This window comes from Melopsittacus undulatus, chromosome 6 (genome assembly GCF_012275295.1).
Source record: "Melopsittacus undulatus isolate bMelUnd1 chromosome 6, bMelUnd1.mat.Z, whole genome shotgun sequence".
NCBI classification, from domain to species: domain Eukaryota; kingdom Metazoa; phylum Chordata; class Aves; order Psittaciformes; family Psittaculidae; genus Melopsittacus; species Melopsittacus undulatus.
The window spans coordinates 8384437-8403071 of NC_047532.1; the positions used below are offsets into that span (position 1 = coordinate 8384437).

At 40.9% G+C, this 18635-nt stretch overlaps 2 protein-coding genes and 1 non-coding gene across 5 annotated transcripts in view; all 3 read right to left on the minus strand.

Annotated features, from left to right (window-relative positions):
- Positions 1-603, minus strand: part of MSH4 (mutS homolog 4) — a 29456-nt gene extending 28853 nt beyond the window's left edge. The window contains exon 1 of the mRNA XM_005151324.4: positions 315-603. Within this exon, the coding sequence (XP_005151381.3) occupies positions 315-603 (289 nt within the window). The remainder of the gene's footprint in view (positions 1-314) is intronic.
- Positions 604-2374: 1771 nt separating this feature from the next.
- RABGGTB (Rab geranylgeranyltransferase subunit beta) lies at positions 2375-17480 on the minus strand. 3 transcript variants are annotated; one of them, XM_031050872.2, is made up of 9 exons: positions 17453-17480; positions 16855-16962; positions 15627-15824; positions 12967-13072; positions 11617-11669; positions 11387-11497; positions 9212-9337; positions 8201-8350; positions 2375-4538 (listed from the first exon to the last, which is right to left on the minus strand). In XM_031050872.2, exons 1-9 carry the CDS (start codon positions 17453-17455, stop codon positions 4398-4400), a joined length of 996 nt encoding a protein of 331 aa, XP_030906732.2. In that variant the 5' UTR covers positions 17456-17480; the 3' UTR covers positions 2375-4397. The 3 variants fall into 3 exon arrangements, with proteins under 3 accessions (XP_030906732.2, XP_033920145.1, XP_030906733.2); XM_034064254.1 differs by lacking the exon at positions 17453-17480 and adding an exon at positions 17403-17420; XM_031050873.2 differs by lacking the exon at positions 17453-17480 and having other exon boundaries at positions 15627-15847; positions 16855-16957.
- On the minus strand, positions 16639-16721 carry LOC115946869 (small nucleolar RNA SNORD45). The gene has a single exon (XR_004080881.2). It is a non-coding gene; the product is annotated as a small nucleolar RNA SNORD45 (small nucleolar RNA).
- Positions 17481-18635: the final 1155 nt, after the last annotated feature.

The window sequence follows — 18635 nt, forward strand, 5'->3', positions numbered from 1 at the left end:
CTCTAGTGAAGCAATACTGTGTTGCAATTCAAACCAAATTACTGACCGCGTCAAGGAACCGAGATAATGCTATCTAGAAATCTCACATAAATAATGAAGAGGTATTTAAAGAAGCGTGAAGAGCGACCACCATTGTCCTGATGGTTTGAAGGGGCGGAAGGGGGGTTGGGGAGAGAAAGGTCGCTAAGGAGATGCTGCTGCGTCTCCTCAGGCAACCACCGCGTGTAACAGCACCTTCAAAGACCGACCGAAACAGTGCAGGACGACAGAAGAAAACGGCCAAAACCCGTAGAGAAGGCAAGGCAGCACCCCACCTCTTCCGGAAACCGGCGCCTTTACCCCGGCAACCTTGCTGGGAGCGGGGCCTTCCCCGCTGGAGCTGTCCGGCCTGGCCCCGCCGCTGGAGAGGTCTCCGGTGCTGCCCGTTGTGCTGTGCGGGGTCTGCAGCAGCCCAAGGGTATAGCGGGGCGGCCGCTCCGCCCGCCCTCCCGGCCCCGAGGTGGAGGAGCAGCGGCCGCTGTAGGACCCGGAGGTGGCCTCCCGCCTGCATGCCTCCCCCTCGCTCGCTTTCAACATCCCCGCCTCGCCCGCTACGGTCCCCATCGCCCACAGAAATGGCGGCGCCTGCGCCCCGCTCTCGCCTCCGCACCGCCGGCTGCCGCTGAGGGGACACGCGCGCCCCCGCCGCACAGGGGCACAGACAGCGTCCGGCCCCTCCCTGCCCGGGGCACGCAACCAGCGCCGCTTTGAACACGCAGTGCAAAGGGTGACACAGGCTGCAAGCGAGCTCCTACCCACGGGAGCGAAGCATTTACACGCGGTTTGTCCCACATCCGCTCTGTTCCAGCAGCGTCCCAGCTGCACCCGCCCTGCTCCAGAGTTTAGGTACTAGAAGATCCCAATAACAACCATACAGCTTGTGTACATCTAGGTTTGTTACAACACGTCCTTAGCACACCATGACACTACTTTGTGCATTAGCAGGCAGACACACCACTAAAAGCGTTCCAATAAACATTCTGACAAGATTTGTCCTTGGAACGTAACACACCTGCATTAGAAACCACTCCAAACAGAAGCCAGCCCTTGCCAGGCCACAACTGCAGTCTGATGGATATCCAGCTTCACAACTGAAATGACAGCAGGTGCAGCTCCTCTGCTGGCATCTGCTCACAGTTCGGGGAAGCACAGCACGTGCTTTCTCAGCAGCATCATCAGCCTGGTACCAGAAACTTTAGTGTCACTGCAGAGCAAAGGATGGCAGGCTGCAGGTGCCCATTCCAGCTACTGCCTGTCCTCAACTTCAAGTCCTATACTGAGCTTTCCTTTTGTCCTGGGTTCATCAGTAGCAGTCAGTTTTTTCCTTCTCAGTAGCTGGTGCAGTGCTGTGGTTTTGACTTTCAGCCTGGGAACAGCGGTGATAACACCGATGGTTTTAGCTGCTGTTCAGTAATGTTTAGTCTGACCAAGGACTTTGTGAGTCTCATGCTCTGCCAGGATGGAGGGGAAGCCCGGAGGAAGCAGAGACAGGACACCTAACCCAAACTAGCCAAAGAGGTATTCCATAGCACAGCACATCATGCCCGGTATATAAACTGAGGGCAGTTACCCAGAAGGGTTAGATCACTGCTCGGGTCAGGCTGGGTATCGTTTGGCGGTTGGTGAGTGGTTGTATTCTCTTCCCTTGTTATTTCCCTTATCATTATTATTGGTGGTAGCAGCAGTGGTTTGTGTTATGCCTTAGTTACTGGGGTGCTCTTATCTCAGCCCGTGGGAGTTACATTCTTTCAACTGTCCTCCCCATCCCTCCGGGAGTGGGAGAAGGAAAGGGGGGAGTGAGCGAGTGCTGCATGGTTCTGGATTGCCAGCTGGGCGACACCTTTCCATCAATTCAGAGTGCATTCAGACTCCGGCAGCTGGTGTTAGACCCTTTTCCTCTTCTCTGACAGAAATCCAAGCATATGACAAGAAAGGCAGAAACAAAAGCGAAGTCCATCTTCCACATTCCTTCCTTCTGTATGGTCACAGACCACAAGGCTGAATTGTCTTAACCAAGTTGCCTTGAGAAAACTGAGAAAAATCATCTCTGGAATAAAACACATACCTCTGGACTTGAACCATGTTCTTGAAGGCAACAGAATGGCTGTTGATCCATCTTCCCTCCTCATTTTCTTTGAATAAGCATATCTACAGACACACAGTTTTATGTATCCAGATTATTCACTATTCACTCACAAATTCTCATGCAGTATTTTGCAATATTTATTGCTGGGAATACTGGCTACGCTACAGTACTTAAAATCAAGTACTAATATAATGTTGGGATCTTTCCATATGAATATTTCCAGAGGGAAAAAAAAAGGTTATGAAAATATGTATTTCTGAAAGCCTTTAATAAAGGACCAGTAACCAAAGACCGAGAACAGCTGATTAATTACTGCAAAATTAACTACATAAGCTCAGAAAAGAAAACTCTTATTAGTACTTTTAACAAAATAGAGGTAGACGGTAACAATGGATTTTGTACCAAAATGACATAAGACATAACACAGACACGTTGGGAAACTGATTTTTTCACCGGACATTTAACAGAAAACAAGACTTTCTTCACATAAGAAAAATTTTGATGACTTCTGCAAATACAGTATTTTAAAGAACTGATGTTAAGAATGGAAGAATATTCTCAAGAAGTCACTTTGTGCACATACTCACCTCTTTTTTAACCTAAAATCTTAAGATCTTTACAAGTAACAGCTGACTTAGGAAATGAAGTTGACCAGACCTTCTTCAGAAAAAAATTCCAACACCTTAACAGGATTTGAACCTACAGTTAAATGTTCTACACTGTCATGCAGTATCACCCACATACTAATTCTCAGGGTGTCTCAGTCTATACAAGACAAGAAATTCTGAAGATGATTCTATTCTGTCTACACAACACAGAAATATGGCAAATTCCTATGTACTGAACAATGTTTCCTTAGATGAAAAGAAGTGGCACTTGCAAAAGTAACTTGGAATAAGAAAAAAAACAAAAACCATTTTCTGTTACACCTTTCAGTTGGATAAAACCTGATCAGTGTTCTTGCTCCCTCATGCTCAACACAAAGCCTACTGTAACTTTTTGCCAAACCTTGAGAAGGAAACTAATTCATCAGGCAACTGAACAGTTTAAGAAGAGCAGGGTTCTTACCTTGTCTAAAAAAACCTGTAGAGAAAGCTTAAAACATTTATTAGAAATACTTAGGCATTCAAATGCACATTCTCTCTTTGAAATTCTCTGTATGTAAAGGTCTACCAAAAAGTACAGTTATACCTTACACTCTACTAACATGAACAAGCTGGATAAAACTAACCAGATGGCTTTTAGAAGTGTCTGAAACAAATGTAGACCTTCTTAAATACATGCAGTAGTAAAGACTTTCTCCCCTTTGCAATTACCTTTTATTATGTATTTCACTCTTAGCCAGGGTGTGAGGAATGTAAATTAAAAGACAATTTTAGGGCTTCTATGAAGACAAAGAGGACTTAATCCTTCAGAGAACAAGTATTTTCCATGCCTAGTTTTATTCTCATTACACCATAATCAAGTGCTGGCAATTACTGTCTTAAAAGCTACGAAAACACGATTTCAGCTCAGCAACAAATTTAGCATCAACTCTATATTCAGTTAGAAGTAACTGTCCTATAGACCTTCTCTAGAATGCTTAATGTTAGCGAATTTCACTACAGATACTCAAGGTATGCTCTATTTCAAATATCAGAGAAATTCTGCCTAAGGGACTCATCAGTAAGTGAAGACATTTATATGTTTAACGGAACAACAATTTTTGCTTTCACTGGAATCAATTACTATCAGAAGAAAAAACTTGCTTCTCAGTAGATAAAAGTGATGGCAAATGTGAATAGGAACAATTACAAGTGCACAGCAGTAAGTGCATGGTTTAAGTAAGGTTTTGTTTGCAGGTTGGTTTGGTTGGGGGTTTTTTCATACTCTTTTAAAGTGCTTTCTGTGATCCGCCATCAAAACATGCTTGTTGAAGGACATATGTGAGCATGATTGATATCACAGGAATACAAAAATTAAATATTCACACTATTGCTTTGACTTGAATATTAAAAAAAAATAAAAATAAAAAGCCCACCATGTATTTAGATACACATTGGAAGTGTTTCTACATCTCGTATATATAACCAAAGAACATGTTACACTCAGATTATTAGAAGCAGCCTGTTCTGATACAGTTTATGAAGTGACAAAGCCAACAGTAAAGCTATTGCTTTACTTTTGCAATGTAAACATCTCAGAAGAATATGCTAACAGTTTCAGAGATGAGATTACTTGAATCAGTAGAACCAAAGCAAGTGGACATATCAACCTTCTGTCTCTATGAGGCTTATTTCAGAAGCTCAGGCTGTACATTTATTCTTTGAAGGACATCTTCTGGCATACAAAAGACAGGATTGACTGCCTTGATTTGTTCTTCTCCTAATAAAGATAGTCCAGCAATTCCAAATAGGGTGTGAAATGGATCCACCTGGGGGAAAAAAGAAAAGAGTTTGTGTCTGTTTCCAAACATGTTAACGTCCAAATGTTCATTCATACAACCTTTTCATTTGTACGGAATGAAGCTTCTGTTTGCTAGGAAGAGACTGAAAATCCCCATGGCTGAAGGAGACAATACAACTGAACTTTCATTTGTGCTGACAGGCAAGACGTATTTACAATACTATGATTTACTCAGAGATGCTTGCCAACTGTCTCTTAAGACAATTTTCAACTCTGAATTTGGCAGGAAGCACTCATTTGCCTCCATTACTATTAATGTCACAGAGTAGCAGAAGCAAAGAAGAGATTTTGAAAGCAAGTTTGATCATCTGTAAGTATCACTTCTGTAAATTCCCCATTTGCTCTTCAGCAACTCTATAATGGTCTTCAGCTCTTTAACGGTCTCTGAATACAGAGCTGTGCTGTAAAATCTTGAGAAGGGAGAAGCAACCTACTGTGAAAGAAAAATGAAAAGAAAAAATACAAGAAAAAACCCAGAAGAGACAGGAGCAGTGATTTGGTATCCAAGTACTCCTTCACTGTATGAAACTTCCCTAAAAGCAGTTATCACCATATAACTGCAGCAGATTATGAAGTCTCATTACAAGCATCCTGTCAATTGAGTTAATCAACCATTCCACAAAAACCTATCCAAAAGTCCCGGTGCTGTCTGGTGCAGCATACATCCTGTTTGCTTTAGTGGAACATCTGGATCTCACTGCAAAGGTTCTATACTGCAGTAAATTAAGCCAAATTACCATACTGCAGCCATATACAGGATCCTCAACCACTGATCACAGCCTAGAAGGTTCAAACTACACCACTATAGCAAGTCTTGCTCCTCAACGGTTTGGCAACCACATTATTGGTGTGGTCAAAGCTTAGATTTATATATACTTGCTCCCTCCCAGAACTGAGTATATGGCCATAGAGGAGGGGTAAAATAAATAAACAACAAAATAATAATAATGAACAGTACACTTTAGGAATGGCAAGACAGATGGACAGGCCCAGAAGGGGAGATGGTCCCCAATGGAAAGTGTGCAAGTGAAGTTCAATCTGTTGATGAACAGTATGTGTGTTCAGGGAAACCGAAATTCCTAGAAGATACATCTACTGCCACCTGTTCCTTTCTGGAATCTTCTTTAAAGTAAATAACAAGGAAACACCTGCTGAATGACAACCAAGAGCTAATAAGCACAGCTACTGAAGTTAAGTTATTGAGAATCAGCTGCTTGGAACTTAAAAAAATAAAAATTAAAAAAAAAATGACAGAGCTGTCTTTTGTGAAGTGGTTCAAAACCTGAAGTACAATCACAACATCAAATCAAGACTGGAACCTAGCACTAACTAAAAACAGAACCAAAAAAACACCAAACAAAAAAGCTCCACAACAAACCAAACCAAAACCCCCACCACGCTAACCCCCCCAAATAAACAAACATCCCCCTCCTAACCAAAACAAACATCCTCAAACAAACCAACCCCCAATACCCCACAAGCCTCCAAAATAACAGGTTAGGAATGAGTTTTTACAGGAATGAAGCAAAAACCTGTAGGTGTCAACAGAACACCTGCAATAGAGTCCGTGGAATAGTCACATTTACTACTAAACAGGGAGATCAGAATTTGGCCTTTTGTCATTAAAGTAGCAATTCATGAATACAAATAATAGTTCCAATATAAACAATTAAAACAATAAATGATGTGAGTAGGAAAGGACCTGCTCCTGCAAAATTGTTCTTCTGGATTAAATTGAATTTGAGAAGACCACAAAGCTGACAGATGTGCCAGTGGAGTTTTTCATCCCCTCTTCTGGCTCCAAAACAGGAATTAACTTGGGCAAAAATGAGAATATCAATCCAGTGGAAATCTGTCTTACTTGAACATTTGTGTTCACCTCAAATGATTGAAAAAAAATTTGCAAAACTTCTGAACTTTGATTTAGAAATATAAAAGCATCATTTGAACAACTCCAGTCAAAGTATTCGAGGCATTAATTGCAGAATAGAACCAAGATCTTCTCTACCTGTGATTTCCCATTATGGACTTCCAATAATGGGACTTCAGTGATACACTATGGGATTTAGGCAGCAAGAGGGTAACTGTGCATCATAGAAGATAATCTAGCAAATATTCCCGGAATTACAAAAATTGATGAATCATGGCATCAGTGGCAGAAAGCATCTAATGTTGAGCTGAACAAATCTGAAAGGGGGTGGGGGTCTTCCATTAACCAGGAGCTTAGAACATAACTAGCAAAATCTTTCTTCCTACCACTATGGCAGCACCCACTTCAACAATGGATAACAGGTAAAAATAATATGAAATGACCACTAACATAACACACAAAAACTCTCCCAATGGTGCCTGCATTAGATATGGAGGAAAGGCTCTGCTCTTCTAGGAAGACAGAAGTAGTTCAATAGCTCAAATTTAATCCTGAAGCCAGAAAAGCATGAAGATTTTAAGTGTCATGCTTCTCACGGAGAATTCTGAAAAAGTCTTTCTGTGAGCTCTTTAGAAATACAAAAACCTTCCAATGTAAAGAACACCAAAATACTTTCCAAATGACAGACCAGAATAAGGAGATTTCTCCCCCTCCCACAAGTGGGAATAATGTATCAGCGTGAAAAGTTCAGTTTTTAAGGCATTTGTGAAGAAAGGAAAAGACATGGTCAGCTGCAATAAAAGAAGCAATAAAATGAGGTCCCCTTTGTGACCTTTGACAAATAAGCAGCTAAGTGCTTTACAGGAATTGCACTGAAGTCTCAGAATACTTTTAATTTTATCTGTCCAGCATCCTTGAAAGATAAGGAAGATGGCTTTATTTGCCATTTTACCTGGGCAATCTCCATTATTTCTTCTTGAAACCAGAGAGCACAGACCAGCTAAACCATAACTGCTCTCTCAAACAAGCAGAAAATTCATACCAACACGCTCTTCATAATGTTATCACAAAAGCTTATTCCTCCTTTGTACAGACAAATGCCAGTGAGAGGCAGTTGCTCGGCTGGCACAGAACAAAAGTTAGCATATAAAGATTCTTAATAAAAACTTACAGCTCATTTAGATCAGGCAAAACCATGAGGAGAGTCGAGGACTACACCTGCACTGGACTCTAGCTTGCATATCATTTTACAGAACAAACCAAACTCCTAAAACCCGACACATCCCCCTAAAACTCCTAAAACCCGACACATGCCAAGAAACAAACAAAAAAACCCCACCCCCCACAAAAAAAACAACAACAAAAAAAACCCCAAACAAAAAGCCCAAACCAAACCAACCAAACAAAACAACCCACAAAAAAACAGCAAAACACCAAACATGGTACTTTTACAGACATCTTCCAAGTGATCTTGTGAGAAACAATTTGTGTGGTATGTGTTATGAGAACCAAGCCAGAATTTGTAAGGAAGGGCAACTGACTTCAGTGGGGAATATCACAGTGCAGGTGTGATATAAAATATGTGCTGCCCAAGCAAGCCTTCAAAAGCAACTCTACCCTAATCTTTCCTTCAAAGCAAACTGCAGGCTCTGCAGAATGCTTACACCTGGATCACAAGTTGAGTTACACTCAAATGAGAAAATTTACATTCCCAGTTGTAATTTTCAGTTAAGTGTCTTATGTAGTAAGGGGTTACTTACCATATCTCCTGGTCTGTCAGCAAATCCTCCTGTCTCCTCATCCTGGCAAGCCAAAATAAAGCAGCGCAGCTTCTCTCTGTCAATCCAATGCAATCTACCAATCATCTTCAAAGATGCTAGCACCCACCACGAATAACATACATCAGGTAACTGGCAAGCAGAGAAGCAGACTATTATTTGATTTTGTTTTAAACATGACCCTGCAATTTTACTGGTGATTCTGCAAATTACTAAGTCTGCTGTCACAATACTGTTGCAGAGAAACAACACTCGAAGAGCTTACTTGGAATAAAAGACAAGAAAGTTCCTGGATGCAGTCTCTTTTCTGAGGACTTCCCTTTTTCAGGAAGGGAAAGTCTCTTCTCAAACCTCTTCTTCAAGAAACAAAACCACAAGAATGTGATTTTGAAGTGTTCTTCACCTTCGGTGGGAGAGGCTAAAAAACCACAGCCCCTTTTTCAGGAGTAGGAAGTACAAAGAGCTTTGTATCAATTACTTTTTGGTTGTTTGGTTGTTTTTTTTTTTTCCATGGTGAGGGGGGAGGTGATGGAAGGGGAAGGGGTTGGTTGGAAGGAGCAGTGGAAGCATTTTTAATTGGTTATGTATTTATCAGTCGAGACTATTCGAGGTCACACAATTCCCTAATGTGATGAGGAACACTATTATACCCAGGATCTACACACAGGAAAACAGTAATTTTTTCACAAATTCTACAGAAGAGATCATTCCTGATGTCAGAAAACATTAAAGCCTGAATTTAACAGGATTCTGGTTAAAGTAGTCAGCAAGGCGTACTTCCATATGTGTACCTTCCTGAGTACTCAGACTAAGCATAACTGAGGACTGCATGACAGATGTTAGTGACAAAATTAAGAGTCAAAATGAAGTCCTGATTTCTTTGAAAAGTTTATTAAATATTTCATAGAAGTCATGATGTTTTCCAGAAGTACTTCACTTTAGAAAAAATAATCTCTACTGAGGTTTGAGCAAAGAAAAAAAGCCACCTAATACCTTCTCTGGTCGTCCATTGAGACCTCCGGAAGGTAACTGACGTTCACAAAGCCACCAACCCAGCAAGTCAACATTTACTTGATGCAACTGGTCTGTTATAGCCAGGAATCCTGTGCAACAATAGATCTAAAATTACAGACATAAATTGGTTGTGTATTTAAAGACTACAATTAGCAGACTAAATGCAGGAAGATCACAAAGCAGGAGTACAGTCATGCAAACTATACAAAATAAGCACGAATTTTAACTTTTGGTTTTACTTTTCCATTAGAAAAGTATGTTATTGATACAGTTGCGATGTATAAAAACACCAGCTATACGATGTAATTACAGAACAGTAAAATTCTGCCAATACAAGAACTTAATGCATTTGGAGGAAAATTCTAAAAGATCAGGCAGAGCCCTACAGTTTTATTTTAAGATAATGGACTCCGAAGCCAGAGAAGCCAAACTGATTTCTGCAGGCGGGATATGGCCTATATGAAAATTCTGCATCCAGCATGTGGTTTATTCCTGTATGTGCCCCTTACCCAGCAGCTTGTGGACAGCAAGCTAAAGACCAACCACTAGAAACAGATTAACTCTGATCTTTAACTATCCTGGCAATCCCACAAATATCTAGCCATGTCAGGCTTGCTGCCAATGTGCCATGTAACATATGTGCATTGATTAAACTGTGTTTACTTTTTTTCTGGGAAATAACATTTACAGTGCAACAGCATACAAGGAAGCTGTGAATGCTCCATCCCTGGTGGTGTTCAAGACCAGGCTGGACAGAGGCTTGGGTGCCATGGTTTAGTGCGAGATGTCCCTGCCCACAGCAGGGGGTTGGAATTGGATGATCTTAAGGTCCTTTCCAACCCTAACTATTCTATGATTCTATGATACTCTGGTCACCTTTGATGCAGTCACTAGGAAAGCAGCCAAAGCACAAACAGCAAGACACCAAAACCTCAACTGAAGACTGCTCATAATCACTTTTTCCTAATTAAAACACATACCCAAAATGATAACAACGAAAAACAACAAAAGCACACATCAACAGGGATGTGCCTATCTGAGAACAGTAAAAAAGTAAATGTTATATTCTCAGAAAATTTTTAACTACTGTGCAGGCAAAGGAGTTGTGCTTTACAGCACTTCAAGGAGCATGTGAATATGCACAACAGATCTAATCCTTCCTGGAAACTCCAGCTACGAAGAGAGTGCATTCAGCTACTTAACCTGACTTCTTTGAACAGCAGAACACGGTCCAGCCACCTAGATCATATAGGCAACCCTATACTAGTTGTTTTGAGTTAATTTTTCCCCTCCCCTTGAGAAGGTTCACATCTGACTTTTGAGTTCAGCAGATGGTAAGTGTCAAACATCATACACAACAATTGACCTTTATGTTTCATGATTTGTGGCACAGTGTACAACATCTCTATTAATACCAATTTCAAATTCTCTAAAAAATCCTTCTGCTAACTATTTCAGCATCACTATGTGAAGACTGAAATACAGTCCTCTAAGTTGTTCCCTTATGATATTCATCCCCCTCACACATTGTAATGTCCCAACTCTCTCAGATTTATCTAGCTATTTGTTATTTTAACTAGTGTACTAGAATCAGACATTTTGGAAACAAGAAAGGTTTATCAGTTGCCATCCTTGATAGACACCTGTCATGGTCTGAGCATGTTTTGAGGGTGTTTTTGTTCAATGTTTTTTCCAGCCAGGTGGAGGAGGGGAGGCCGGGAGGAAGGAGAGACAGGACACCTGACCCAGGCTAGGCAATGAGGTATTCCATACCATAGCACGTGATGCCCAGGATGCATACGGGGAAAGAGAGAGCTGGAGGGGAAAATGGAGGAGGGAGCACGCGGTGCTCGGCCAGGCAGGGTGGAGTGAGTTATGGGTCGGTGGCTGGTGGGGTGTTGTATTCTTTTCACTTGCTGTTTGCAGTATCATTATTATTTGTAGTAGTAAATGGCAGTAGGGGTTTTGTGTTATGCCTTAGCAATTAAACCGTTCTTATCTCAATCCGTGGGGGCTACATTCTTTGGATTCTCCTTCCTAACTCTCAGGGAGTTGGGGGACTTGGTTTAAACCACGACAACACCATAAAGAAACGCTTAAGGCAGTATGTAATGCTTGCAATTTTAAAGCATTTCCATATGAAGCAAAACTCACCTGTCCTGCATGCGATTCAGAACCTGGTCTACAACCAAATCCTCCATCAAAGTTCATACAGGACAAAACGAATTCTACTGCTTTTCCCACATCAATAGCATCCAGCCTTCCCTGCAAGTCAGAAAAGCAACTAATGCACTTTATATACTACCAAGCTCGTTATGTTCAGAAACTTCATCAGGACCAAATAGAAGATTTTGCACTTGTGCACATAATAATTTAGAACTTACCAGAAGTGCAAGAGTTGCTGCAGCACAGAACGAGAACCTTGTATCTATTTCTCCTAGAAAGCGGAGGTAAGGAATGAAATAACAGTATTTTTATTAACAACAACAAAAATACATTTAAATCACCACTAAAAGCATGGAACAGCATGTTAAAGTACTAGGTTTTACACAGAACAAAAATGAGCCAAAAACTGCTCTTGTACTATTTCCTTTTCCAGCCCATGAATTATCCCTCACTAATTCAGAAAGTGTACATTAAAATGTTTTTGTTTACTGTGCATAAAAGCAAACAGTTTATAATGAGCTGGTATACAGTCAGTTATATATCCAAATCAATTCAACTAGTGGTAATTTACAAATAACTACATGATTTTAGAGTTTCTGTAGTGTAGATAATCACAGAGCAGTGGACTCAAAAATACTTGGACACAACTCTTCATCTGCCTTAAATCCAGGCAGAAGTAAAAGCCCCCCCTTTTTTTTTAGAGTAAGACTGATAGAAGTTGCACATTTATATCTGGAAGCTAAACCAGAAGGCTATATCTATAGCAGAATGATTGCTCAGGAAGTCCATACCAATGTAACTCTCCTCATGCAAACTCCAAGCAATTAATACTTGAAGTCAAAATTTAAAATTGAACCCATCCACAAGCAGTATTTTTTTGGTTAAACTTTTCTTCTCCACCAATTTACAGGCTGATAAATACAAACCAAACCTGTGCTGTTCTGTCCTACATCAAGTAGCACATTTCTTCAGTTGCACTGTAACTTCCTTCCACAAATAACATAAATTCATTGTGCATTCAATATGTTTCAGTACTTTAATTTTATTAAAATGTAAGTGTTCCATGTTTTTTTCCATGGGACTAAACATTTATGCTACAGCGTAAAAATATCATCTTTGCTCATAAAGAATTTATCTGCAGAAGTAAAATCAGTATTAAGAGAAGTTCATTAGTACAAATCCAATTTTTCTCACTCCCATGTAGTGAAAAGATGCTTTCACAGCTGACATGCATAAAGATCGTAACTGACTGCCATTAAATAGCACACGATCTTGTATCCCTTCTGAAGTGGCTTATCTGGTGTATCAAACCACCGTCAAGTTACAAATGCTCAAAAGTTTTCTTCTTTCAGAGCTGGACAATTTTAATACAAGAATAAACCTGAAATTTAGAGTATTTATAAAAGGAATGAAACATATCTCTGCACTTCACAAAATCTCCTTTTTCATAACTCAGAAATAAGTGTTCACATACAAAACATAAGCAAAAAGATCATCCAAGGAAACTTAAGCTCACAGACTTAATATGTGTCAACCAACCCACTAAATTTTAAAGATCTGAAAGTTACCCCATTTGTCTCCAGCAAATGATCCATCTTCTTTTTGCAAGCTCTGTATATATTCAACAATTTTATTTACATCAACAACATGCAGACTATCATATAAGATAAGAATCTGGGGGAAAAAAAAGACACAGTAACAATCAAAGAGAGGCAAAAATAAAAAAAACACTATTTCTTTAAAAAAAACCCTAAAAAAACTGGATTTATAAAAGTCTTCATTTAACCGTGAATGCTACCTGATAAGGTTTATTAAAGTAAAATGTCATTCACTGCAGTTCATCTACCTCTGTCTAAAAACTGTTTTAAGAAACTCTCAAGTGCAAATATAGGCAATTCAAGCTGAACTCTTTCGTGCTTTGTTACTTTCCAACTTCCAGCTCACTTCTCAAAAACTTAATCAGGTTTACTTGTTTTTATGTCGGCATTATGTAGAACAGAGATTTAATTTATGGCTAATTTCATAATGGGAAAATGACATCCTAGATTTACAGATATGTAGTATGGGCACTGCTTCTACTTGGATATATGGCAAGTGTAAGTTAAACTGCTTGTCAGTAACAGCACTTACAGTCCAAGCCTGTAGCAATGATCAGTTTCAAATTATAAGATTTTCATTTACATTCAATTAATGAGGAGACCCAAATCGCAGTAACTTAAGTATGACAATATGAGTAGACACTAACTGTACAGTCAATATATTCTCGGAAAAAAACAAATGTCATAGGGAATATGAAGTTCGCTGAGCTAGCACTGATCTGAGCCAGTAAATCCATATGACAAAGCATACTGTTTCTGAGCCCCAGCCAGCTTCCCGGTTTTACTCAAAACTTGCATAATATGCAATGAGAGTAATTACAATTTTATTATAAAAAGTGTAATAGAAAGAACAGTTCAAACTAAGCAGTATTAGAGCACCAAGCCTGAAAAACACCAATAAGCATGACTTTGAACACCCAGAGTCAGCTGGAATCTTTCAACAATCTTTCAATTGTTAGATAAAATTTAAGTCTTAAGGAAATGGGAAAAAAAAAGAACATACAACTCCAACAAAAAATACATAATCATAGCATACTCCTTAAAAAGTAAATCTGAACAAATTACTACTAATAGTCATCAAAGGAAGACGTGACATTACGCTTTACACATTCTGGGTATGTTTGTTTGCTAAGAACACGCGTGCTCATTTAGACATGCTGTTTTAATGAACAAAAGTGTTACATTGGCACTGGTTAAAACTTCTCAACTTTGCACATCTAGAGCTGCATTCAGTTAGCATGAAAACATCCTCTAGTAACATCAAGTATCTACTTAAGAACAAACATCTCTAACAACCTCAGATTGTACCCCCTTCTTATACTGCATTAGAATTTGTGAAGGGAATTTGACTGAGCAGTTTGGAACAGCTTAGATGTCACAGCCTAAAGAAACTTTAGTTTCCTGCTTCTCACAGTACTCGAATAATTCTAGAGCTAAACTGGCAATAAATACCAAATTCAGAGCAGATAATAAATGCTAGCACTTGCCACTAACCCAAAAAAACAGCACTCTTCTAGCCTACCTACAGCTTTCAAATCAAACACCTTAAATCCAACACACTTGTTCAAGGCCAGGTTGGATGAAGCCTTGGGTGATATGGTTTAGTGAGGTGTCCCTGCCCACGGCAGGGGGGTTGGAACTGGACAATCTTAAGGTCCTTTCCAACTCTAACTATTCTATGATTCTAAAACAGGGTATCTTATTTATTTGTAACACCATTTGAATATTTCTTCTGTAAGACTGGACCAGAAAGAAGTTATGCAGCAATAAAACAACAGTTCAGAAACATCTGAGCCTTTTTGGTATTTTTTCCATAACATGAGTTTTCATGAGAAGAACAAATACAAAACAAACAACAAAAAAAACCCCACCCCACAACAAAACAAACAAGAGGAGAGCAAGAAATTAAATCTACAGTGGAGATGACTGCAGTGAAAAGATTAGGTTGAAAATTACTCTTTCTCAGGGAAAGAGTACACACCATATAAATCAAATGCTCAGGAGACTGGTATCATTTTTAAGTTATACACAAAAAAGCAGATTTGAGGAACACAGCAAGAACCAAGTACTACAGTGGTTCTTTTTGTACAGTACTAACATCTAAACACACTATGTGTAATTATACATATTACACAGTTTAAATATATACTTATATTATATAATTATTTGTTAACACATTATAATATCTATCAATCATAATCTACAGTAATGCATACGTGAAAAAATAAAATCCAAAACTTTACTCTTATTCTGGTCACACTTATCTTTCACCTCAATGTACACTATAAAAATTTTACAAAATCCAAGTATTATCTACCAAAAGCTGAAGCAAAGCCTGTAAAGCAAAGCCTGTTTTAAATGCTTCTTAGGAAGCATTTAAAAAAAATGCAGCAAAATTATCAAGAATGCATTAAATTATCATTAAAAACCACAGCCTTCCAAAATCTGACCATTTTGTAGGAAATGATACAGCCAAATGCTAGTTTTTTTTCTGTTTGATTTTTTTTTTTTTTAAGAAGGAACTGAAATAGTTTTTCCATTGGCATCCCACAGGACCTGGTTCATCAGTCTGCAATCATCAAAAGCAGTAAATGCAATGGTTTCTTCTAAAATTACCCTGTTACATTTACCTGGACAGCACTGAGGGTATAGAGGAGATGAGGATCATGACCTATGCTGGCACTTATTCCACCACATTCATGTTGACATGATTCAATGAATTCCAGAATTTCTTCTTTATTCATTCGGTGCAGCTGCCCCATGAGATCCATTGCTGTCAGCCCCCAGTAAACACCACTCATCCTCAAATACTCCGACATACAGTATTCCTAAGTAGTGCATTATTTTAGTTCTTCATCAGATAAGCACATAATCAGTAGAGAACAATGAAAATACTATGAACTGTAAACGTTAACTAATGCATGTCAACCATCTTTCATCCTATTAACAACTTACTATATAGCAGCCCCTCACACATACTCTGCAGATAATGCATTTGTGCACATACACACACATACAGGCACATGTATATGCATATATCTACATGTACTACATCCCCTTCCTCCCCTGTATTGTCTAGTTCAAAGTATCAAGGTCAGTATCAAATTAAACGCATACAGGTAGTTTAGCACCAATTCAGTTATTACCTTGGTATTCAAACTACCACTCAAATTATCACCCCAACTAGTCCCAAAAATAACAAACCTACAATTTAAGGAAACTGTCAAGTGCCAAAACTGCCACAGTCTAAAGTTGCACTAGGAAATGAAATTTCATACTGAATTCTCTTCCACCAATCATATCATCCGCACCACCCATAAACATTGTTTTCTACTTTCTGAACACAAGAACAATCATAAGCAATAGTACTTAGAGTTCTTTTGTGGACAGTAAAGGTAACCGCATGTTTTCTTCAAACACAAGCAGTTACTGACATCTTTCATCTGCTGGGACGGGAATACTGTGTGGGCCTGAGGGGCCAAGGCTATAAAACTGTTGTTTAAGTGTTTCTCAAACCCAGGCAACATAGGGCAGTACTGTGGTGGGATTCAGCATGCTGTCCCATCAAAAGAGCAACATGTAAATATAGCTATAGTCCTTGTGCATTCTAGCAGGTGAAGATGCAACAAGCAGCTCATTTCTCAGGTCTCAGAGTAATTCTAGAGCTAAACCAATAATCTTCAAGTTTACACTCAGATAATACATGCCAAAACTCATCATAGACCTCGAGATATTAATAAAGATGTCCTTCTTTTGTACTTGGGATTGCAGGGCGAGAATGAATTGGCTTGTTAATAAGTAAATAGGGGTATTATGACTATTAACATCACAGCTGTACTGACACCAGTCGATACTTACATAATCATCTTTCTTTGTTCCATACGAAGCTATATAGTCCGCGTGCTTCTCCGAGAGCAACGTGCTTGGGGCATCGGGTTTTATCACAACATCCTTTTGGGGCGTCCCCTATAAAGTACCAACAAAACGCCGGTTGTGCGGTCAGTTCAGGCTGTAGCACCTGGGTGTAATACAGCCGCCACCAACACACTGACAAACCGACACGTCTCTGTGTGAACACGGGCTGACCCCGTGCCCCCAGTATTCCCTTCCCAGTCGGGCTACGACTACCGCCGCCCCCCCCCAGAGAAGGCAGCGAGCGGACCCCCCCCCCCCCCGCAGGGTTCAGCGGAACCGCACTTAGCCAGCAACAACCCGAAACATGCGGAATCATTCTCTACCGCCAAGGGGCAGGACCAGGTCACCACGCCGCCATCCCCGGGCCAGGCCCGCTCTGGCACCGCAGGGCCGAGAACCACACCTGGGGCCGCCCCTAGCCCGTCAAGCGAAGCGGAGCGCGGCTGGAAGCCTGCGCGTCCCCCGGAGGAGAAGGCGCGGGCTCGACCTACCGACCAGCCCCGACCCAAACCTGCTCCCCGGCCCGCCCAGCGATACCCACCATCTTGGCCGCCTGCACCGGAAGGAGTGTGGTGCTGCGGGGCGGAGCAAGGGGGGGCGGAGGCCGCGGGGCCTCGCTATGGCTGTCTAGAGGCCGCCCGAAGGCAGCTGCGGTCACAGCCTGAGGTACCGTCACCGCCTGCCGGCGGCTCTCCCACCGAGGAGAGAAGAAGAGGGGCCTGGGGGGTTGTTCAGCTCTGCCTCCGCTGGGCCACGCTGTTTGGGTACTCGGCGCCGGGAGCCGCGGCGGGGGCCACGCTGGGGCCTTGAGGGTGCACGAGCAGTTTTGCATAGGTAAAGGTCACTTTGACACATGGGAAGAGGGTGAATTTACACACACTGAGTCCAGCTGCGCGCTTTCCTGTGTCACAGCACATTTAGACATGGGTCCGGTTCCCTTTTGTGACCTCAGCTCCCAAATCCCAAGATTGTAGCTACAGAGAAGGTAGGGATAACTTCAGTTCAAAACCACCCTTTGCTACCTGATCAAAACTGCACAGGATGATTATGTGTTGATGACCAACACCTGATGCTGCCAGGTGTCCCCCAGAGAGCTGTGCCAGGCAGGGGCACCCCTGCCATTCCATAAAGAAGTACGATGTGCAATGCTGGCTTGCACAGAGCAGTCAAAAAGAGGGTCTATGTTTACATATATATTTCCCAAGCATTTTGCATCATCAGTCTTCCTGTAGGTAAAGAAGTTGGTGATTTACAGTGATTAATCACTTCACTTAATGAACTAATTTCTTAGGTGGCCTACCTGAGAAATAAGCATTGCAAAACTGATAGCAGGGTGGCCACAGGTACTTGTACTACTGCCCAGCACTGCATTCAGGTGATGGATAAAGGACCACGGCAAGGACAAGTTGGTGAGAAATTGCAAATGAATTCATGGGAGGGTTGCGATTTGAAGGGACCTCTTGAGACTGCTGAGGGTGACCCACGTGCCCGAGCAGGGTCAGCTAGATCAGGCTGTCCAGGACTGTCTCCAGGTGAACTCTGAGTATCTCCACAGATAGGGACTCCACAACCTCTGCCTGTGTATGACATCTCTCACAATAAAAAAAAAATTAAAAAGCACATTTTCTCATGTTGCAGAGGAATATTGTGTGTTTTAATTTGTGCCCACCGCCTCTTACCAGGTCTGTGAGCACTACTGAGAAGAGCCTGGCTCCCTGCTGTTT

Bases quoted from the DNA above. Each gene is read 5' to 3' on its own strand.
- RABGGTB (XM_031050872.2), bottom strand. The intron at 9,338-11,386 runs GTGAGTTTTGCT...CTGTAATTTTAG, and splicing joins CTGAATCGCATGCAGGACAG to ATCTATTGTTGCACAGGATT. The intron at 8,351-9,211 runs GTATTAGGTGGC...TCTGCTTGCCAG, and splicing joins TCAATGGACGACCAGAGAAG to TTACCTGATGTATGTTATTC.